At 34.4% G+C, this 25,382-nt stretch overlaps 2 protein-coding genes across 2 annotated transcripts; both read left to right on the forward strand.

Annotated features, from left to right (window-relative positions):
- Nucleotides 1-1,529: 1,529 nt before the first annotated feature.
- On the forward strand, nt 1,530-20,869 carry LOC123526513 (monocarboxylate transporter 13-like). Its single transcript, XM_045305687.2, has 3 exons — nt 1,530-1,649; nt 17,651-17,826; nt 19,406-20,869. Exons 1-3 carry the CDS (start codon nt 1,624-1,626, stop codon nt 19,615-19,617), a joined length of 414 nt encoding a protein of 137 aa, XP_045161622.2. The 5' UTR covers nt 1,530-1,623; the 3' UTR covers nt 19,618-20,869.
- Nucleotides 20,870-21,063: 194 nt separating this feature from the next.
- LOC128545837 (monocarboxylate transporter 12-B-like) lies at nt 21,064-24,585 on the forward strand. Its single transcript, XM_053522746.1, has 2 exons — nt 21,064-23,127; nt 24,168-24,585. Exons 1-2 carry the CDS (start codon nt 22,326-22,328, stop codon nt 24,365-24,367), a joined length of 1,002 nt encoding a protein of 333 aa, XP_053378721.1. The 5' UTR covers nt 21,064-22,325; the 3' UTR covers nt 24,368-24,585.
- Nucleotides 24,586-25,382: the final 797 nt, after the last annotated feature.

A 25,382-nucleotide genomic window follows, 5' to 3' on the forward strand; every position in this document is an offset into this window, starting at 1 on the left:
ACAACCACTCTAAAGCTGAAAATACCACCACAATCCGATAATGTTATAATATGCAATTAATTCAGAATTAACAGTTCTATCAATTCAGTATTCAATATAATATTCAAAAATTATAATATTATAAAGGTTGGGGGATTTACAGACAGCGATCTGCATACATTTCAAGGTATTGAAATTAATATTTAAGTAGCAGTCCTAAGGCAGTGAGTTTTATATAATTTTTTAAGGTATTAATTAAATTGGAAACGAAAATAAAGCAAAATAAGGTGTCATGCATCCTTAGCCAGCACTACAGACACTATCTTTCGGTTCAGCCTGTGCTGGAAAAAACCAAGAATATATGACATTATACATTCCTTGTGAAAATGTAGTGGTGCCTTAAACATGTTTTACTCAGCTGAAACACTCGGCACTTTAATGCCACACATTCAAAATGCAATCAGCACAACAGACATCACTGACTAAGGAGAAGACACAAACAAAAGGATAATGGAATATTTTAATAAAGTAAAGATTCTATTTATATTGTATAGTTTTTTAGTGCAGAATATCTCATCTTTAGTTTAAATTCTCAGTTGTATGGGCAATAAAAGTTGAAATTATCATCTATATTTTTTAGTTTCTCTTGAAAATAAAACAGGGGGGACTGTTGGTCTATAAAATTTAGTTTCATTTAAGTGCAGACTGTGCAGTTCTTTAATTTTAGTTCCCAGTTGTATGTGCAATAAAGTTGAAATTATTATCTTTAGTTTTTTAGTTTCTCTTGAAAATAAAACAGGGTGGTGTATTGGTCTATAAAATTTAGTTTTTCATGAAAATAAAACAGGGGGAGTGTTGTTTTATAAAATTTAGTTTATCTTAGTTCAGACTGTACTATTATTTAATTTTAGTTACCAGTTTTATGGGTAAAAACAGTTGAAATTAATATCTATATTTTTTAGTTTCTGAAGAAAATAAAATAGGGGGGGGGGGGGGTGTTGTAGATTAAACCGTAACGTATAACACAACACATAAATGATAGTCCGTCCATCTTTTAAAATATTTTAGCCATGTGTATAGACACTATGAAAACTTAACTACCTGTCTGAAATTAACCCATACATCATTGCTTCTTTTCAACAAATATGTTGAAACAGCAGTATTTCGGTGACTGACTACTTCCATATTTACCTCATGAAATAGCATCAGTAAGTCCAACGTATTTATCTCAACACAAAATTTCCCCGTACAAAATCACCCTGGGCGCACAAATACCGACTTTCCAGTTATATCCAAATTTTCACTTCATTCCATTATTATCATCTTATTTTTTCTTCATTTCTGTTTATCTCTATTTAATTTTAAAATTTTCACTCAATAAAATCAAAGGGGGTGTCCACCATGGTCAAATTAAGCTAGGGGGATTTTACCCGAGAAGGAGAAGGGTGCTTTTGTCCTTTATTCATAATATGATATTAAAACATATTACATCATGGTACTCATCCAGTGCTGCATGCCTGACATGATAGTAAACTATCTGATATAATATATTAATGTTAACGTTCACTTCACTTACTTTATATATGTTATAGCAAAAGGATTACATGTGGGATAATATACTTGCACATTACGCAGATACGCATTATGGCACAAGCCACACAAACACTCAGGTATGCATTTTATAGCAAATATTTTCTCTTCTATTTTGTTCTTTTTGTTGTATCACAAATTGACAACACATAGAGCCTGAGAATTCACTCTAGAAGACACAATCAATCTTTTTATAATCACACACAGTGAGTACAAAAAAAATCTTTGCCTTTACCATACAGCGATAAGAAGCTATTCATTTCCATATTAAACTATGTATTATGTAAAGAATCTTTTAATTTCTATTTCAATTTCTAGGGCGGTGTTCAGTTTAATACGTTTCATTATCATTCAATATATATTATGTGAAGAATCTTTTAATTCTATTTCAATTTCTAGGACGGTGTTCAGTTTAATACGTTTCATTATCATTCAATATATATTATGTAAAGAATCTTTTAATTCTATTTCAATTTCTAGGACGGTGTTCAGTTTAATACGTTTCATTATCATTCAATATATATTATGTAAAGAATCTTTTAATTCTATTTCAATTTCTAGGACGGTGTTCAGTTTAATACGTTTCATTATCATTCAATATATATTATGTAAAGAATCTTTTAATTTCTATTTCAATTTCTAGGACGGTGTTAAGCTTAATATGTTTCCAGGACAAAAAGTAAATGTTATTTCTTAAATCGCTACTCTCAAACGTAAATATTACTTATTCATTATTCAGAGTAAATTGAACAAATACTGTATATACGAAAGCCCGTTGATGACTTCTCGCTTCATACTTCTCACTTCATACTTCAAAGTTCACTCTTCACAGTTAAGACTTCATACTTCAGAGTTCACAGTTCACACTTTAGAGTTCGCACTTCATAGTTCACAGTTCATACTTCACAGTTCACACTTCATAGTTCGCACTTCATAGTTCACACTTCACATTCATACTTCTTAGTTCATACTTCACAGTTCACAATTCACACTTCTTCTTCGTACACATTACTACACTGTCAGACCAGCAGCCTCGATGCATAATTAGTAGCAATTACTGTAAAGATCAGCACTTTGAAAAGAAAAATATGTAAAGATCAAATCGTTTACTGCCCTGGGGGAAATGTGACATTGTTGTGGTGAAATTTGTCAACAAACAGACGATTTTTTTAATGTTAAAACCCACAGAATTTCACAATGTAAAATTTGTTGATCTCTGCTACCCGTATGTATGCGTCAAAGTGTAGGAAAAATATCTAGAAATATGAGAAAATCAAAGAAAACAATTTCAGGACTGTTCGATGCATGACTGTGTTATCGTGTATAGCAGATAATATAGATAGCTTACTTTTCTATTACACTGGTATAACATGGACAGGATTATGATTGTCAAACGGTGTTCACTCATCAATTTCACTTTATAAACAGATTGTTTCCCTTGTGTAAAGAGGGCTTATGGGTAAGTCTCTACATTCTCGAACTAAGAACGATGTCATTAAGCAGTGTATATTTTTTGAAAGCCACCTTTAAATTATGGTAAATTTACTTGTAATTTAAAAAAAAATATTAAAAGTTGAAATTATTGAAGATACAATTATTCGATGACTATAAGAATAAATTTATGTTGTGTGTCGAGTTGTCATAAATAAAGTTAGAGTAACCACCCTTGTTATTCATGAATGACAACAAATATGTAAAATGTACTGAATATGTCATATTTAAAATCGCGGCTTTTGAATTCGCCGATATTCAAAATCCGCGAATATAGCAAAACTAAACCTCCGCGAACAAAAGCCCCTATATAGAACATAAATTCACTTTTAGGATTTGTTTCTGCATTGTCATGTATAGAACTAAAACGGAGTGCATTTTTATACCTGTATTGTTATGTTAGCCTCATGGCAATAAAATAAAGTAATGAAGAACTACAAATGAAACACATATATTCCATTCAGGAAAAAAAAACACTTGCGAATATTATATTGTAACACTTCTGGTAATCTTTAATCGTTTTAAAATCTAAACCAGTAATATAATCGTTCTTTACTTACTGAACCATCGAACGTCTACCATATACAACTTGATTTTATAGCCATCCATGTTATATCGAGTAAGAATGGAACGAAAAATGACAAAGATGTTCCCGTTTCTGAAGAAAGCACCACATTTTGCATGAAATTACTTTAACGGATCCCAAATCCTGCAAGAGATAGAGACATGCTCTATCTGACTTGGAACCTTATTTTAAATCAATTTAAAAAAGGGAGGTAAAATGTCTTGAAAAAAAAGGTTTTCCTTTCAACATAGTAATGTTTCATATTATCTAAATATGGATAACATATTACTGACATGGACCGACAATCCTTTGGTATTGATAAATATACAAAGTTTACACCAAAGTACTCCTATACTATAAAAAGGGACGTAATCAGATATTTACTGTATGTTGATTTTTAAAACTGAGTGTGAAAAGAGGTTTCTTATGAAGAAAGCATGAAAGTTTGTATTTATGTGTTATAAAGTATACTGAATCAGGAAAGGATTACATATACGATTTGTTGGCTTGAATCAACACCCAAAGATGAGCTACGTTGTATTTATTTCAATCAAATATATCTAGAACTATTTCCAAAAAGTTAATTCATGACCTTCATCAAATATAACACTTGACACAAAATATATTCAGTTACATTTTATAGACATTTGCAGTTCAAGTAAATCTATCAATCTATATCTACTACTGTTTGCAGATCAAATTGCCCTTTCGCCCTTTTTTAAATCGATAGACTTGTAACTTTACGTCACAAAAGCAGATATGCTGAAACTATTTTTGGATCTCGTCTATACAGGTAACTCCGCCTTTCCGATACGAGTAAAAAAATTGCCGAATGAACTTGTTTACATTGGCTACATGACCGAGAAATGCTGATTTAAATACTGTTGGAACAGGTGTTTAACCGGATTGTAACAGATGTACTAGATCTAATCTTCATTTAAAATTTAAATGAATCTTGCCATAATGCACACTACATTTTAGTAGCGTGGATGTGAAAAAAAAGACACACTCTTATACATTTAAGGCCTTTTTCTGCCTAAATTTCAGTACCTTTTGCTGCAGACTTTTCTTTTAAATAATGTATCTCGTGTTTAGTTTTCACAATAATTATAAAACGTGTCTGACTCGAGTTGTGGATTCGCTCATCATTGATTGAAGGGCATAAGTTCGATTCCCGGAACCGACCATGCCTCTTTAGTTGAAAAAAGTCGGCAATTTCTTACGGAATATGTGAGTCTTAATCTATCCTAGGAAACAGATACGAGTTATTTTCTCCACTCAAAAGAACTTGTCATCGCTAGATTTAGGTTTAAATGCTGATTTTGTTGCGAATATGAGATAAATTCAAATAAAACTTGCATGTATCAAAAGGTGGTCCAAATAATTGTACTCAAGAGTTGAATATCGTTATATTTTTTGACTACCTTTAAGTAGACAACGTAAAATATCAAAATGTAAAATCGGTCTACCCGAGGTTTCATTATTTAGACTAATCAAAAGATTGATTCAATTCCTCATTAATGCAAGCGATAAAACCAATACTATTAACTTTAAATGACGGTGTGCTGTTATTTATCCTCAATTATTCTGGTCCTTTTAGAGTGACCGTCACAAATATAAAACACTAAACGTCGAATTATTTTGACTTATGTGAGTCTATTACCGGTTCTTTCAAGGCTTCTCAACTGCCTGTATGTAACTAACTGAAATAGTGTTTAAACGACTTCAAATAAATAGTAGATGAATTCACATACACGTAAACCCCACCAAAAAATAAAATAAGATTTTTATTTATTTTATATGGGTTTTACGGCGCACCAACACAGTATAGGTTATATGGCGCTAAACAGGGACTACAAATTTTGGTTTCATATCTCATTTACATCGAAATAGAAACATGAGGTATGGAAATAAAAATTTTAAAAACTAGATCTATAATGGAGATAGATTTGCGATAGTTAAGCTATGGAAGACTCTGCAAAAGTTTGAATATCAAATAAATCAGTTTTTATGGATATGACAATTAGATCTACAAGTGTTGCGTAGCTTGAAGGTTCTAAAACCTTGTATACCTTGCGTGGTTGGATATTCCGTCGATAATAATTGTCATAACAAACAAAAAACGCTGTTTCATTTGAATGTAGTTGAAATATTCTATATTCTACTTTTAAAACAACATATCTATTATCACCTTATTGCACTTTACAATGTATGCAAGTACTGCGATACTTCAAAGATAGTCAGAGCGCGCGCTTTGTGTGACGTCAAGATAAAGAAAAAGGTTTCACGACAAGGTGAATGAATAATTAATTGTGGATGAGGCGGGGTTAACCTGTCAGGATTACTCCAAAAATAGCTTCAGCTTCACCGTTTTTGTGCCGTAAACGTGCAACTCTATCGATTTCAAAAAAGTTGAAGGGGCAATTTAATCTGCAAACAGTAGTAAATCTGGATACCGAAAACCATTTAGCAATTTAGGTAGTTTTAATTTAGTTTAAGAATATTTTATTGCAAATGTTACACAAGATACATTCATACACATACATACAGACATAACAACACAAGCAATAGGATATTGACGGAAGTATTGAAATTATACTTATCGAGTCAACCTCCGGAAAGATAATATTTACAATACTATGGATGGCTGTTAAACTAATGTGTAACACATTCTTAGTTATTCATGAAAAAGAAAAAAAAAGAAAAATGAAAAACCAAAAAAAAAAAAAGGAAAAACAACAAAATGCTCAGAAATGGAAGGTAAAGATGAAATAAAAGTATTAGTACATCGCCTTTTTAGTATTTAGAATATTTTAGCAAAATTAGGTAACCATAATGGTTAAAGTTTGAAATAGTACATAGAAGAACTATATTCTCTAGAATGAAAAGGGAAGGAAGAAAATATGTAGAGAAAATGTTCAGCTGCTCCAAACCACTCCTAGCCTTATATACTTAACAGTCTTGTTGTCTGGAGATAATGACAGTGTGAAACAGTATAGGGGTCAGACCACAAGTCAAGCGAACCTATGGCTTCCAAGGATAAATTGTTGGACAGCTGTGAAGATTTGTCTGTTGTCAGTATCAGACAGAGAAGTATCACCATAAAGTAAGGTGTTAACAGTGATAGACTGGGTGAAATTACCAACAGAAATTAACATTACATGCCGAGGAAGGTAATACAGTCTACATTCAAGCAAGAAATGTGAGTTGGTCTCGGGTTGTCCGCAATGACAAAGGGGAGAGTTAACAATATTACGTAAGAACAAATGATAATTAAGACCACTGCATTTCATACGAAGTCTAGCATGAAGAATTTGTGCTTTTCTACTTCCACAGTAATAATAAGAGGGAGTTTGACGCTGGTCGGCCTTAAGACGCCTCTTTAACACACTAAGCGACGGTGCATTTTTGATGTCATCCGAAAGATCGTTCCATTCGCGCACAGTCAAAGAAAGAAAGGAATTGAAATATTGTGAAGTGCGAGAAGCCACCGAGCGGAGATCACCGGAATTGCGAAGGTTGTAGTTGGAAACTGAATTAACGACTGGCGGGACGAGACTGATCAGATACGAAGGAGAAGTGCCTCTGCACATTTGAAAAAACATGATAATTCTGTGATCGCGCCTTCTATCTTCAAGCGTCCTCCAATTCACCTCTAGTCTTAAGTCATGCAGTGATACTAGCTTGGTGACTCCAGTTACGATTCTGGCACACTCATTTTCAATTTTGTCAAGTTGTTCCTTTTCATATCCTGTGCAGTTGTTCCAGATTACATCTGCATATTCCAAAATCGGTCGTATAAAAAAAAGGTATATCGTTTCAAGAGATCTTCGATCTAAGACAATTTTCAGCTTGCGCATAACATTAACCCTTTTCCAAGCCTTGCTTGTTATGTAGTTGATATGATGATGCCATTTACAATCGTTTGACAGAGTGACACCAAGATGTTGATGATAGGAAACCTCAGGAATCTGGAGTCCTGCCATAAAGAGGGGTAGATGTAAATGTTGATTTGCTTTGCAAGAAAACAGTAAAGATTCAGATTTTGCAGGGTTGAACTATACTAACCATGTATCGGCCCATCTGGATATTTTCTGGATGTCCGTCTGTAGTAACTGAGTTGCCTGTTCAGGTTGGTCAACAATAATATAAAGGCTAGTATCATCAGCAAACAAGCTGATTTCACTGCCAATGTCAACTACAATGTCATTAATAAAAATCAAGAACAGAAGAGGCCCAAGAATAGATCCTTGGGGGACACCAGCACCGATACCTTTCCAAGTAGAAGAGGTTCCAGGAAGGATAACCCGTTGGCGTCTATTGAAAAGATAGTTAGAAAACCACTCAAGTAAGGATCCAGTAATACCTGCATTTTGTAGTTTTACAAGAAGACCTTTGTGCCAAACCTTGTCAAAAGCTTTGCTGATGTCAAAAAAGACAGCCCTTACCTCAAGCCCTTCTTCTAGAGCTTTGCAAAATGGATTGTAGAGAAGGGTCAACTGACTGACAGTGGAGTGGCCAGGTAAGAAACTAGACTGCACCGGGGTTAGAAAATTTGTGTCATGAAGGTGATTGTAAATATGTTTAAATAAAACGTTTTCAAATGCTTTTTCTACACAGCTGAGAAGGGATATAGGCCGATAGTTGTTTGGGAGAGAGGAGTCGCCTTTCTTAAAAACAGCACACACGTTTGCATCTTTCCAGGACAGAGGAACGTTTGCTGAGTGCAGAGAATAGTTGAATAAAGAACAGAGAGGGCCGGAAAGTTGCCGAGAAGCCTCGCGCAGTATACAGTTACTAATTCCGTCGGGACCAGAAGCCTTCCCTATTTGCAAGTTTCTGAGAACATCCTCAACTTCATTCTGGATAAGAGTCACAGATGATAGCTGGCGTTCAATTGGAGGGACGGTTGGATTCGGTGGAGTTTTACCGTCATCATTTAGTTGAGTCTGATTTGCAAAGTACGTATTTAAAAGGTCAGCCTTTTCTGCATCACTTGTGGTTGGCATATTAGTGACAGGATCGATAAGGGGTGGGATAGAAACAGAAGAATCTTTAGTTATGAAAGGCTTCAATGTATTCCACCAGTCTTTTGAAGCTATGCAGGTTTTAAGTTTGTCTACGAGATTAATGTAGTACGTGGAGTTGGCCTGCTTGATGGAACGTATAGTGTCATTACGGATCCTTCGAAATTTAGACCAGTGCTCGGCAGATCCCGACAGTTTTGCTTTTTTATATGCACGTTTACGCCTCCGAATACATCGTCGTATTGCGCTTGTCATGGGACATCTCTAGGACGTACAGTAACAGTTTTATTTGGAATAAGGTTTTTACATATCGATAAAATTGTGTCTGTTATGTTAGAAGCGTACGCATTGGAACACGATTCCCAATCTGCTGACGTAAGACTTTGTCGCAAGAGGTCAAAGTTGCATTAATCGCACATCCAAATAAGCCTTGTAAACGTAATTGGCTTAGGTTTACAGAATTTAAGAATACAGTACGTGGGACAATGATATCTGAGCTCCTGTTCCAGGAAGTGATCACTGACACCGGAAGCTACAACAGATCTTGGATTAGAAACGAAGAAGAGGTCAAGTATAGAGCTTGAGTTCTCTGTAAAATGCGTAGGCTCTTGGATCAATTGGGTGAAATTATTTTCTTGACAAAGTGAGGCAATTTTTAAGTTGGAGCGTTGGTCCATAATGTTCCAGTTGAAATCACCTGTTACGATTATGTCATGAATACCGGTATCGATAGCAAGAGAAAATGAATCGTCTAAAAGAGTGTTGTAGACAGAGTCAGAACCTGGGGGGGGGGGGGGGGGGGGGGGGGGGGGGGGGGGGGGGGTAAAGGTTCCGAAAAGTATCGTATCCGTTTGTTGTTGCGAAGAGAGAGTTCAATCCAAAGGCATTCCAATCGACTGGGTTCCGAGGTCGGGTCTACGTTTGAAGTGGATACAATCCTTGACATAAATCACCACTCCGCCATGACTGTCCCCAAATCTGTGTTTGCGAATCGCTGCGGATGGAAAGAATGTATAAGAAGGTCATCATCTGAAATGGAATCATTTAACCAGGTTTCAGTGAAAGCTAAAATATCAAAGTCGGTCAGCTCAGACGCAAGGATATCGATCTTGTTGTAGATGCTTTGAACATTATAATGGACGAAAGATAAGTTGTTACTTAGACTCAAAATATCAGAAATACCAGAACATGAGGAGACTGAAGAGAAAGAAGAATGACTGGGAGATGGTCCAGGATTTTTGTGAATATCACCAGCATTCATAAGTATTATATATAACCAGAGGTAAAAAGTAACTTGGAAAAAGCACCATGTAAGATTCTGGATAAAGATGACGTTGGTAATGTAAAGTGAGGTATTCGGATGCACGCTCCGCGAGGGATGATGGTTATAGTGTACTGTATTATATGTATGAAGTATGTTATAATATACAGAAAAGACAGAAAACGTGTTATAGAATAAGCACAAACACCAAATCATGTACAGCGAAGGCAAAAAGTGCGAGGGGCATCTATAGCAGATCATTCGAGATTCAAACAGATGCAGTTCTTACATAGAAATGATGCCCAACATAACTTACAGGAAGGGAGTAGCCATTCGTAGCAAGATGTGTCTCCAGCCTCATTAGGATACCGCCAGGAATAATGACAATAAACCATAGGTGACTAACCATTGTCAAATGGAAACAAGTAATACATATTCCTGAAGTATCCTTTGATTACTGCAAGACTATTTCTAGAAGTGGCGGGGCAAAACTTAGCCAGGACAAGCTGAGTTACTGAATAGGCAGTGATAAAGAAGGGGAGTAAGAAATAGAATAAGCAGGACATGAAAAGAATCAAAGACTTTTATCGTGAATGGCACACGAAACATCTGATAGTATCAAAAGTAATTTCAGTTTAGTAAAGTAATTTACTGAAAAAGTGCTTTAATAACTTAGCGGACTTAGACTCTGACGGAATCATTGCATAAAACAATGTGGCATCTACGTTTACAATGATCAATCGATAACTGATTATTAATGAAGATGAACTTACAGAATTATAATCAAGTACGCTTAAGACATTTGATCGGTTACAGGCATAAGGCGCAGAGAAACATCCTCAGCAATATAGAAGTGATCAAAGTATATAATTTATTAATGTGCGTATATATACTGCAGTTATACTGCTATCCAAAAAGAGCGAACCTGTCTGTACATGATACTTCGGGATACATCGTAATAACTTAGACTAAAATTTAAAACAACAAGTTCTATAGTCAATATCAGAGCGAGGTAAAAAAGATTCAGAATATTGCTTACATACAATATGTAGAAGACTATACGACAAGATGTAACAGTAGTAGCCATGTAAATAAATAATCCTAATAACATAGTCATCATGACGAGCCTTGCATAGCAATGTACATAACGATTTTAAATATATTAAGTATACAAGCCTTCGTACATACTTTAAGCAGAACTAATTCAGTGCAATCCTTTTAAACGTTTAGAATGACAGGTCTATTAAGAACTAAAAATAAACAACAGAAACTGATGAACATCCAATATCAGGGCGAAGTAAAAAAGATTCGAAATATCCACATTCATAGCGATAATGTCCAAGCTAACATACATGCTTAGAGCAGAACAAATTAGTGCAATCCTTTGAAATATTTAGAATAGCTAGTCTATAAGTACTGAAAAAATCTGATGAAAAACTTTCTTATAATACGTACGCACGCAAGCACGCACATACACACACACACGGGCACGCACACACACACACACACACACACACAGGCATATACATAGACAAAAACGTTCACTCAGTATGCATATAACCAAGTGTTTATAAATCATCAGCGTTTACGCAGGTACGTTAGCTGCTAGTACGATAACAACACTGAGCCATACGTCATAACAACATATAAAAAAAGCACCTGATTACATTCGTTTAAAAAAAAAAGCATCATCACCACATCATCATCGTCAACATCGTAAATAAATAAACATATAAAATATAAAAGTGGTACATTTCATATACTGATTTGTCACGACCCTCATTAAATTTGGCATATCGGTCATTTCTAGAAATAAGTAAATATATGAACGGTAATACTACAAATATTCAGTAGCGTAAAACAGTGGAATTTTCAATATGAGTCTTATAAAGTATGTTCACACTGAGCCATACGACATAACAATCAGATAAATATTCGAAGACGACAAGAGCATCTGTTTACATTCGTTTGCAAGAAACATCATCACACATCATCAACATCATCATCATCATCATCATCATCATCACCACTATCTAATTATCATCAACATTATACATTGTTCAAAATCGTTTGTTAAGATCATCATCCCCACATCCACACATCATCATCATTATTGATATCAACAGCAGCAACAAACTCATATGAAGATGTGGTTAATTTAAAGAATGATTTCTCGCGGCTCTCGTTAATCATTGAATGATAATTTGGTCATTTCATATATGAAAGTAAATGATTATATGAACGGTAGCATTAGTATTAATGCAAAAATATTTCAATAATTCAGTAACGTAAAACAGTGAATTTCCAATATGTCATTTAAAAATATGTTTTCATATAAAAACTTTAAACAAAATGTTTGTTTACGATGGTATCAACAAAAAACAGGTTCAAGCCTCTTAAATTATATAAATTCAATAGTAACAAAATGACATGGTTTATATAACACACACAGTTCATAATCAGCAGACAGTACAAAGGTATGTAGTGTACCTGTGCGAAAAAAGGACCTGTTTTACAGCTGTTAAACGTCTGTAAAAGACCTGTATTTTTAAATTACAACTGTAAAAGACCTGTAAGTGTAAAACTGATCAGAAATACAGTTAAAATTTTCAGGTGTAAAATATGAAGGTCTCAATTTACAGCTGTAAAAAAAATACTGTTGAAAGTTACAGCTGTAAAATGGTCATGTCTCAAAATTACAGCTGTAACATTTTTGGAGGGAAACATGAGTATTGTCAGCCATCTTTAATGCATTTTGGCGGGATATAACTGAAATTCACACAGACATCACATCTTGTAAAATTTTGGAATTTAAAGCGGTGTAGAGTAAGTACAGATGTTTAATCATCTATTATAGTTGTAAAAGGACATGTATAAGTACATACATTGACAATTTACTCTTTACTGGAAGCCGAAGTTTAAAAGAAATAATTACAAGATTGTCATATGTTTTCATGACTGACAAAGAAAGTTTTATAAACAAGATCTGCATATGTTCTACTTTGTATCCTACTCTTGAATTTTGCTGTTGCTATACTGTAATCATACCACATATACTTTACGTACTAGATCATTTATTTTGCCATTTTCATAGTAATTGCTACCTTATCTAGGGAATTGCAATTCATCCTAAAACTTTTTGCACCTTTACTTTCGTCCCTTAAAATAATGTCCTCTTTTTCAATACCTACAATATTTCTACAGCTGTATTTTTTGGGCAATTTTACAGCTTTAACTTTTTTCATTTTTACAGCTGTAACTTTTTTTACAGGTGTAGCTCATTTGCATATTTCGAACTGTTTTACAGTCGTTCGACAGCTGTAAATTGAAATCTACAGCTGTAAAATCAATCTTGTTATATAAAATCTACCGGTGTAAATTTGGAATAAGCATGACTGTTATTTTGAACAAAAATACAGATCTTTTACAGCTGTAAAATTTCGTACAGGAAAACTGTTATCGTCTAAAGGTAGATATAACAAAGCCACTTATACTGCACAACAAATATTCGCAAAGGCAGGATCAATAATTGATTGTACAAGCCATATGTCGAATGGAACCAGTTCTTCACTTGCAGAAACTTTATGAACAGACTGGGTATTGTCTTTTATTAGAATTGTTCCATCATGTGACCAGCAACTATCAAGCTTTTTATTCTTAACAAGTTTTAATTTGCGTTTGCCAATATTAGATGTAGTTTATGTTAATTAAAAAAAAATGATGCGTTTTGCATTAGAAAACTTGAAATATTTGCTATGTGTGGGTAGATGCATTTATCAAAAACCTGTCAAAATGCAGATGCAGAAGTCATGCAATAAATTAAACATTGACGAAGATTTCAAAAACGATAACAGCAAAAAACTAGTACATCATTAATGTGTGAGTTTTGCCTATACAACGAAAGGATATTAGTATATTAAATAAACAAATAAATAAATGAATAATGATAAAAAGACCAAGAATATTAGGATATGAAATAAACAAATAAATAAATAAATAATGATAATAACAGGTTCGAATATGCGATTTGTTCACATGTATAGAAGTTGGGATTAGGTAAGAGCAGTTACCCTAACAGTCAGACACATTGTTAGGTCCCTTTGGAGATACACAATATGCCTGCGCGGATCTTGGCAGTTGCACAATACAATATATCATAGAATGACATAGTGTTTTAGTGACGCAAATATTTTGAAACATAACTATATATCTACTGTTACTGTTGTTTTAACCTTTAGCCTGCTGGTGGCAAGTGATTTTGCCTTTGCGATCAGTGCAGACCAAGATCAGCCTGCACATCCGTACAGGCTGATCATGGTCTGCACTGTTCGCTATTCAGTCAGTAAATTTTTAGTGAACACCCCTTTGAATAATAAGTGGCCATGATGGACAGTCCATTTTAGAAGTTTAGCAGGGTAAAGGTTAGAGTTGTGTCCGGGACTGCATTATATAGGGCAATTCACAGAACTCTGATTTTTCAACATTCTAAGTCTGACATAATTTATTTTGTTATTTATCATTGTAACGAAGTAATTAAAGGGAAAATCTGCGAAATATATATTAAACATTTTAAAATCTTAGAAAAATTATTAATGAATCCTAGTACGGGCCAAGTATCATCCAGAGCGATCAAGCCGTTGAAGCATACACGTTCCAGGGTACGTTACATAGGACTCTATACGAAAAATGGTCATACTCCTTAAAATATCCGGGGCTGCTCCAGCTGCAATTTTAGACACTGTCACGATATGAGCGGTGTGATAAACTATGCATTTAAACAATTATCTTTGTAATATGTAGTACAAATGTGACAAACAAAATATATTAACGCTAGAATATAGCAAGAGAACGCATCTCTTGCCAAAAAAACTTCAAGGGGAAGCCCCAAAAACCCGATCCGCCGGGAGATGGATACCCCCTCCCTCACCTACCCCACACTCGCGCGCCTCTGCTTGGTTCGAAGCTATGCTGATCATATCGGGCATACAGTTAAAAATCATCCAGGTATGCCACTGTCTGACATATGATATAAAAATGATTTTTCTGATGTTCTATAAAAAAAGTAGAGAGTCTACCTATCTTTCAATTAACTCCATGGGCGTTACCCGGAACAGCCTTAAAACTGCGATACTGAGTGGTATTCCTAACATAGACTAGCCACTAGACTGATAATAACTATATTTCTATATTTTTCCCTTTTTTGACAAATTCAATTTCATAGAGACAAAAGCCAGTCTATTTCAGAGATTTTCACACAGGACTGATGTTGAAATTATCATTGATATTGGACATAGAATATAGACTGGCTCAGTTCACTACATTCAATCATGAAAATGTAAAAAGATATATCATAGTCTAGGAGCTAGTCTATTCCTAACACTATGTGGGACAAAGAGCACATATCAGCTATAATTATAACTAGGACGGTCTGCAATAACCATTTCCGTGTTGAATGAGCTCACTCGGCTATACAGATACTCAACTCTGACCCACACGTACTCTGATATGCATGATCAATTCTTATTACTGACATGATATTAGTAAATAGACCGATTTGGAACCTAAGATAATAATACAATGTTTCCTTATTTCCAAAAAGGCTTATGTAAGATAAGTGTAGCTCAGTTATTTTAAGGAGACATCAGTTTTTTTTAAGGAGACATCAATTAATCTTTACTTTCAAAGATATATATCTAAATCTATTTGGCATGGCTTCCTTTTATGTCTGCAGTAAATCACTGCACTTTAGAAACGTGTATAATTATAAAGATAAACCTAGGGCTCTATGGTAGGGTTCTGACTGGGAGAGGCAATCTAGTGGCAAAGGTGTAACCAGTTCAGTACGAAGGTCGTTGGTCCAAACCGTACATTGGTCCAAACCGTAAACAGTCAATCTCATACGATACCAGTACATTTTTCAAGAAAGAAATCAAATTTAAATAGCTTGGTATCATTAATTATGGTATAAACAAGCAATAATAAATACAATAATACATTTAATACACATCCCATTTTCTTTTGTTATAAAGAACGCATTAACCTTTACCCTGCTAAATTTCTAAAATGGACAAGTCCATCGTTCAATTTGGGCAGTACCATTTACTATTTGAAGGGGTGTTCACTAAAAATTTACTGACTGAATAGCGAACAGTGCAGACCATGATCAGACTGCATGGATGTGCAGGCTGATCTTGGTCTGCACTGGTCGCAAAGGCAGAATCACTTGCCGACAGCAGGATAAAGGTTAAGATGATGGTATGCTTTTGCTTGAAGTCAATATTTGTCTTGAAAAACATATGAAATTATGTTTTATATAATAAAATAAAATATAAAATAATATAAATAAGATGTTGCAATACAAGAAAACCACAAAACAACCCCTTATTTAGCCTCTCTTTTAAATGTAAATATATATGCCTTATAATTATATTCATAGGGAAGTCTAACTATCCGTACCTCATGTACAGTATTAATACTGTCAAATTGATGTGAGAATAAAAATTATACGGAACATGAATGCAGACTGTTATATGAATTACAGTATGTACGTATATGAAAACTTGTTTTATGATATGCCTTTAATAAACCTCAACATGTAACGAATGTTTAAATAATGATTTGATATCATTAAATACTACAGTTATTTTGTTTATTTAAGTGATATGATATTCATACTAAAAAAATAAAGTCATCCTGTAAATGTGATTTTAAAACAATATTCTCCTTTTAGGGCCTCATCGATGTCATTTATCTGTGTCTTATATATACAATGTGTATAAAATGTAACTGAATAAATATCGTGTAAACAATTATTACTTATTGAGGTCATAAATTAACTTGCTTTCGGAAATATATGAATGCAATGAATAAAACATAGGTCCCTTTTGGAGGCCTCATTTTAAGCTGACTGAGGTTAGCGTACCGCGTGTCTCCTCCTTTGTTTTGATTCAGTATACTTCAGAAGAGTAATATGCAAAGTTCCGTGCTTTCTTCACAAAAGGAAAGACATCTTTTCCCTATAACCTTTACGCTATTATATGGTATTTTCCCTCATAAATCGTTACATAAAACCGTCTAAAAAGTATTTGATTCTACAACTTGAAAATAGTTCATATACAACATGATATAATATTTCTTCGTCTTAGGGACATCCATGGCCGAGTTGTTATGTTCGATGGCCTTGAATCACTTGCCCCTCACCGATGTGGGTTCGAGCCTCACTGATTCGAGCCTAACCCGGTGCGTTGAAATCTTTATGTGAGTTAGTCATCCAGCTCGGTCGTTCTATTACGGTGCCCGCCCGTGATGAAATAATGCACGGAGGGGCACCTGGATCCTTCTCTATCATCAAAGCTAGAAAGTCGCCATATGACCTATGATTGTGTCGGCGAGACGTTAAAACGTAACAAACTTCTTCGTCTTCGTCTTCGTCTTCCAATATTCCAATATTTGGTCAGGAGTCTTCTTCAGACTGTATTTTTATTTCCAGACTGTAACCGTTAATTTGAGCTAAACGGGTTAATTTAGCTTCCGAACAACTGGTGTTCACACACGTTAATTCTGAAATACACTGTGATAAAAGATACACTATATATTTACAGTATATGATATAACGAAAATGTTCAAATAAAGCTTTTAAGTTTAAAACGAAGCCAGTTGACACATATAAGTTGAAATATAAAGCTGTATATTAAATGATATAAAATATGTCTTGAATTTAAGGACTATTATTTTCAGATGTGATAGTTATAAATGGATCCTGCTTTTGACTGCTACAGCAGTGACTATGATTGATTTTGGTCTGGTGTTTTCTTTCGGTGCCATGTTTGTTACAATGATGGAGACCTTTCAAACAGATCGTGCTGCAACAGCAACTGTACAGTCCATTCTTATTGGAGTTACACTGGGTTTTGGTAACAATCAATTTGTTCAGCTCTTGCTCCTAGAATACATTAGAATATCATGCTTCTTACGGAAGTCTTACTTAAAGTCATGTGACAAACTGAAATATAATCGAAGGATAATCATAGTTTAAACACCAAATACGTGAAATTTGACACTGTATAAAAGTCTTCATGAATTTAATATTATTATGATATTTAGTCTTGATTGTTGATTGCACCTAAAGTTTGTTAAAATATTTTAACTGAGATTAGCCATCACCCATTTATACGCAAGGGCACATTTTAATATATGTCTGTCGGTATATCCTCACAACATCGCATCTTTGTAATTATATCCTTTCAACATTAGGGACATTACTAAACCACTCCACTATTTTGAATACTTGCTTATTAATAAGCTAGTTAGCTAGGTATATTATGTATTCTATACAGCATTCTGCACCACATCAAGGGCCACAACTGTTATGTTATTTGGATAATGTTGCTCATTATTGGACATAAAAGCAACCAAACATAATAAAAGAAGTCTTGGTTTGATTGAATATGTTCATGTGAGGTAATGAATGTTACACCAATCACGCCTCTCTAGTACTGGCGTAGGCGGAATTCTGTAATTTAATAACACTAAATGGATGCAGCGACTCAAAGACACGATATGATACTTTTATTTATTAAATTTTCAGATTTGACGCTTTGTGACAGAGCTTGCGTTTCATTTTATAATTCGAATTTCGATGACTTAGTTTGGTTAACTCCCATTATAATTACTTTTACTGCATTTCTGTCTCGTGATCAAGAGTTTATTCTAGATAACGGCTCAACCGGATCTTTAGCATAGTCTTTCAAATCTAGTCAGTACGTATTTTCACAAACGTTTAAGTTAAAAGAGAACAAATACAGTGTATAGGTAATAAATTCTCTTTATCTCCCTGCATTTATTTAATGCATGTAATCCATTTCAGACAAGTTAATTCATAATGAATATTTCAGTCAAGATAACGCACAATAAATATTTCAGATAAGATATTAAACTCATAACATTTTTCTTCAAACAAGGCAAAGCATGCTTAATATTTCAAATACTAGTAAGATAACGCATTATGAGAGTTTCAAACAAGATAACGCAAGTGTTTCAAACAAGATAACGCATTCTAAAACTTTAAAGATTTTCTTTTATAAAAAACAAAGAAGGATTTTACGGTGTATTGTCTTGTGGATTAGAACACGTTTCGCAAAATGACCTATTCGTACTTTTGGCTATTCCGGGTTACTCCATCGTATTTAAAGCCGCATTGTATTCCAGATTAGTGTCCCTTCCTGGTGTAATTGGAACGTGTTAGAATGGAAATAGAGTTTAGTTTTGCGTGCTTTGTTGGCAAATAAAACACGTGTTTTGTTTTCGTTCAGATGCGTGTTTTATTTGCCAACAAAGCACGCAAAACTAAAATCTATTTCCAATTATAAGTGTTTCAAACAAGATAACACATTGTAAGTGTTTCAAACAAGATAATGCATTATTAGTATTTCAAACAAGATTACACATTATAAGTGTTTCAAACAAGATAAACCATTATAAATATTTCTTCAGGTGCAGTCAGTGGAGTCATCATTTCTAAAGTAGGACTACCAGTAGCAACGTTTGTAGCGAGCCTGCTGGTTCCATTGGGGTTTTGCATATCATTCTTTGCTAAAGAGGTTGTGTTTATCTATTTCACCATTGGAGTTGTGTCCGGTATGGTTTTTTTCTATTGTCATTTCGAACATTCATTATATTATATGCAATATAAATTAGAATATTAAGATAGTAATTTTTCTGGGTTACACGCAGTGTGACTACTGCTCAAAGAACTCAAATTCGGATAAGTTTTTTTCTGATATGTATATATAGAAGATAAAGATTAAACCAATTTTACTTTAGTTGACGTTAACGTAACTTAAAATGTTCATGTTTTGCTGCCAAGTGTGGGATCCTACATCGCAACCTATCCGGAATAATTTTAATGTCTCTCCATTATCGAAATGCATTAAACTTCACTTATAACAAACATGGTTATAACGAATTTCCTGTTATACGGATCAACTTCATACATGTTTGTCCTGATTTTCGCCATTCTTTGTTCTATGTGAAATATAATGACTGTAGTGAACATAACTGCAACGAATTATCGGATAAAAGGTACATATTTACGTGTCCAAATTTTAAAAATTTAGCGAATCCCGCGAGGATGATCAGAACTTTTAGTTAAGCATGTCATATGCTATTGAGTATTGATTGGATTTTATTTATCATATTTGCTGCAAACTTGCGATCGTAGTATGATTTATAACTTTAATAGTGTTTGGTGGAGCATAAAATCATACCAGTAACATCTCAATATAATCATGCGAGATCAATAAATTGTACCTGTGCTGTTATAGATCTCGAAAAACTGTTTCATTCAAACGTTTGAAGATGCAAAGTGAATGTTATAAATCTTGTCGCGTATAAGCGTTTTGGTATTTTTTGGTGACGAGAAACTAAAACGAAGCGAGCCCTAATCTGCATTTTCTTTAAAAGGTAACCTGACTATTCTTTGAATCCAATACACACGTCCACACATTCTGCATTGGGGGCTTGTTACTTTTATGGAAAAATGAATCAGAATTTATACAAAATTAGTGAAATAAAATAGAGTCAAAATTATAACGGATAAGGTCATGAGTATAGGTATCGCGCAGTATTATGGCGTTTTGAAATGTAAACAAACAAAGGAATAACATACGATTAAGTCCATTAACAGCGTTTCCAACGCGAACACCAATTACTTGTTGGCCGAGCGGTAGCGCGTTCCGTTTAATACTTTTTCGTCGGGAGTTCGATTCCCAATACCCGTATATTTTTCATTTATTTAAAAAACAAACTGTATATAATTTTTTATTTTTCAATAATGCTCTACAAAGACAACTGAAGTTAGTTCATTTAGTTCCAACTCTTCCACTAAGTGAAATAAGTCAGTATTAGCATGCATTAATGTTTAAATACACACTGCTTTTGAATACTTTAAAGCACAAGGGGTTAGTTGACAATCTTATACTTCATTTTAAATAGCATGGCCCGACAATAACTTCAGTATTGATTGCCGATTTTATACGAATAAAAAGAACAAAGAATAAATTACAAATCGGAGAAAAATAGATTAACACAAAGTATATTATGCAAAGTAGAAATAAAACATTGTGGACGGATGCCAAAAGTATTTTTTTATTTATAAAATGCGACGTCGAGCAGAAAACAAATATTGAAACAGAGAAAGAAGCGACCACCATGAAAATGTCAAACGAAATAATATATGCGCAAAGCGGCACCAGTATGTATAAATAAGCTCAGAATGTTAATATGTAATGAAAAGCCGTGCGCACAATCAGCAAAAAATTCGTTTTGGCGTGTTGGCGCGCGCCAAGACGAAGTATAATGTTTTGTTTTGTCGCGTTTGCGTAGTATCGTCCTGGCATGCGCGTCAATGCGAGACAATAAAACATTTTATTTCGTCTTTGCGCGGGCGCTAACATGCCAAAACGAAATCTTTGTCAATAGCGCACACACCATCACGAAACCTCGACACAACTAATGTAGATTGTAGATAAACCTATACCTGAAACATAATACCAAAAAAACGCGTATAGGTCTATCGATGGCATACGCTAGTCTGTGGAGGTTTTTTTTATATTTCAGGTATTGGTGTAACTATGATGAACAGTCAGTTGTCTCGTGGAGGTTTGATGTCATATTTCCGGTATAGGTGTATTACGTACATTAGTTGTGTAGCTCCTATAAGTGTTATATTTCAGGTATAGGTGTATGACGTACATTAGTTGTGTAGCTCCTATTGGTGTTATATTTCAGGTATAGGTGTATGACGTACATTAGTTGTGAAGCGGCTATTGCTGTTATATTTCAAATATAGGTGTATGACGTACGTTAGTTGTGTAGCTCCTATTGGTGTTATATTTCAGATATAGGTGTATGACGTACATTAGTTGTGAAGCGGCTATTGCTGTTATATTTCAGGTATAGGTGTATGACGTACATTAGTTGTGTAGCTCCTATTGGGGTTATATTTCAGGTATATGTGTATGACGTACATTAGTTGTGTAGCGGCTATTGTTGTTATATTTCAAATGTAGGTGTATGACGTACATTAGCTGTGTAGCGGCTATTGCTGTTATATTTCAAATATAGGTGTATGACGTACATTAGTTGTGTAGCTCCTATTGGGGTTATATTTCAGGTATAGGTATAAGACGTACACTAGTTGTTTAGCGGCTATTGCTGTTATATTTCAGATATACGTGTATGACGTACATTAGTTGTGTAGCGGCTATTGCTGTTATATTTCAGGTATTGGTGTATGACGTACATGAGTAGTGTACATGTAGCTCCTATTGGTGTTATATTTCAGGTATAGGTGTATGACGTACATTATTTGTGTAGCGGCTATTGCTGTTATATTTCAGGTATAGGTGTATCTATGACGTACATCAGCTGTGTCGTGGCTATTGGTCGAGAATTTTCTGGATCACAGAGGACGTTATGCTTAGCGATACTGAACTCGTCTCATGTTGTTGCTTCCATAGCTTATCCATATTGTCTAGAATGGTTAACAGAACAATATGGCCTTACGGGCACGTTTCTTATTCTAGGTGGATTCACTTTCAACGCAATGGTTTTCTTTGCAATATGTTTGGTTAATCGAGATAAATGCAAAAATAACAAAACATCTGTTTGTTACGACGCTGAGAATGGTCACAATGTTCAGTTTGATAAAACGAAAACCTCACTCAGACGCAGGGTCTCCAACGTATTTTTCAAATCAAAGAAATATTTGTCAACGCCCTATCTATTCATACTTGTTGCAGCTGGAATTTTACTCAGTTCTTTAGATGGATATTTAGCCGTGATGTTTGACATTGCATTATGGAAACAAATTGACTCTTCACGTGCACTGTTGTCCTTTGTGATATTTTCCAGCTTTTCTGCTGTTTCGTGTCTTGTTCCTGGGCTGTTAAAACAAATAAAAGGCATAAATTCCTGTATTTATCCTATTTTCGCATCCCTAGCTGGAGGTATAGGTCAGCTGATTGTATATTTTTCAAATAATTATATTACTTACATGACCGGAACTTCTCTGATTGGTGTTGCATATGGTGGAATAGTGTCTTCTTCAATGAATGCAGTTGTGAAAATTGTAGAGTTAGAATTTGTTCCTGTGGCTACCGGATTACTTCTTACTGTCGAAGGATTGCTTGCAATAGGTAGCGGACCTTTGTTCGGTAGGTATATTGTGTAAACATATCATACAACATCTGAGTAAATTATATTTCGTCAATTGATACTAGAACAAAGTTATAGCTCATGCTTTAAGGCGTACATTATAACTGCGACTTATTTAAAGCAAAAATGTCTGCAACATAATATCAAAAAAGAATGTTAAAAGAAATTCATTTTAACTACTTCAAAAGTACGCTATATTTTATTCCCATAAGTCTGCATTGCAGTTTACTGAGTGACTATCGTAGTAGGAAAATAGAAAAAGTGAAAAACCATAGGCCGCCCAACACGACAAAATGAAAATGTTGTAGGCTCGGTTTGATTGAGCCTGTTCGTGGACGGTAGTAGAAATGCAAGCTACCGTCCACGCCCCCCTAGACTAAATTATAAGCAGGCACCATATCCAAGGGCTGATTAAACAATACCCAAAAGCCACTAAAGCAAGAGTATTGGAACCAACCGAGCCGAAATGTTTAAGCTGACAAATTGAACAGTATAGTATACAACATAAATTTCTTGCTGAACGATCTGAACAGATTGAAATATGACAGCTTTGAAGTACAGGGAGACTTTTAACAGCCGCCACACGGCACAGATAATGCTACCGTGATATAAAAAAAAGACGTAGAAAGCTACAGGTTGACCAATACGAAGTTTATGACATATCTTACAGTAAACACTGGAATTTTTTTTTCAATCAAATACTTTACACTACATATTTAAGTATTTATTTACAACTGCTATTAAACAAATGGGAGTATTTTCGAAACATGTAGTTCCCATTAGATATTAAGTTTTTAGAAAAGAAAAGTCCTGGTTTCTAATTGTTGAAGTTGGGAGCAATGAAGTAAAGCTTATCTTATAATTCATAAAACGAGTGAATTTTAACGATTACTCAACAGCATTAAAGCAAGCAATTTAGTTGTTCTTCTTTATATTTTCCAGTATCATCTTGAAAACATTTCTGTAATAATGGAATCACGTCATTGTGGTGATTAGGCTTAAAACAATGACAACTGACTTTTGTTCTTTTTTTTTTCAGGTTGGTTAAGGGACACAACTGGTTCATATGGGAGTGTTCTCATGGCAATCATGGCTGTACATTGGCTCTCTCTTGTCCTGTACATGTTAGCGTGGATATTTCGAACACATGAGAAAAATAAACATAAAACACCTGAAACTGTATATGGAGAAAGTCCAGGAACTCCAGAACGAAACGAAAACGACGATCTGGTGTTTTGAGTGCCAAAAAAATCATAGTGAAACAAACTTTTATTCACTTGTATTCCATAATTTAAAGTAAAATTTAATTACTTTAATATTAAATATGACAGATTTTATTTTTATATGATTATAAAATGTGTAGAAATCCTTTGCTCTCCTAGAAAAAAAACGCTACATTACTGCAGTCATGGTCACTTTCAAAAACGAAAAATATATAACTAAACGTACTATTTAACTTGTCATAGCTCAATAAATTTATTTCAAATTGTTTTCTTTGTTAGACTATATTGAAATTTTTATGAATAGTCAAGTTTCCACAGAAACATGGCAATCTATGACTGTTTGTTATATTTTTAAAGCTAGATATTGTTAACTTTATATATCCATTTTTCGTAGATGTCGAGTCCTGTCATCCAATTGTGACTTAATTCGGAAGTTATTTGTATCCTATTAGAAAAAAATATATTAATATGATAATAATGATAATGTTGATATGAGGGGAATTCAGAAAATCTTTAAACTAACGCGCTTTTATAGAAGTAAAATTATCATTTCAAACCTCATAGGCGAGTAAACAACAAACAGTGGCTTAGGAAAGGGCAAGAACGATCACAATTTTCTGTTTCAAAGGTCCTGTTGTGCAAATACTTGGTGCACCAGGCAGATCTATAATTGGAGAGTTTTACAGGGACACGGTTTTACAATTAGTAAGAAAAGACTACGTTAAACGTCGCCTTCAAAACTGGTGTATGGGGCATGACAATGCATCTGCAGACAAGAACAAATATTGTACAGTAGTTGCTTTATCCTCAATATCCGCCGGACCTAAGTCCCGGTGGATATTTTTCTCTTTCCATTGCCGAAATAAATGCTGACTGGGCGTCGCTGCAATTCTTAAAGCGCTCTTGGTAGCGCAATGTATCAGTGCATACATAGTTTACCACAGGAAGACTACTCCGCAGCTTTCAGGTCATGGAGAGCACGAATAGAAAAGTTCATTTCTGTTAAGGGACACTATTGGTGTAAGAAATAT

The sequence above is a fragment of the Mercenaria mercenaria genome, chromosome 14, assembly GCF_021730395.1.
Source record: "Mercenaria mercenaria strain notata chromosome 14, MADL_Memer_1, whole genome shotgun sequence".
Lineage (NCBI taxonomy): Eukaryota > Metazoa > Mollusca > Bivalvia > Venerida > Veneridae > Mercenaria > Mercenaria mercenaria.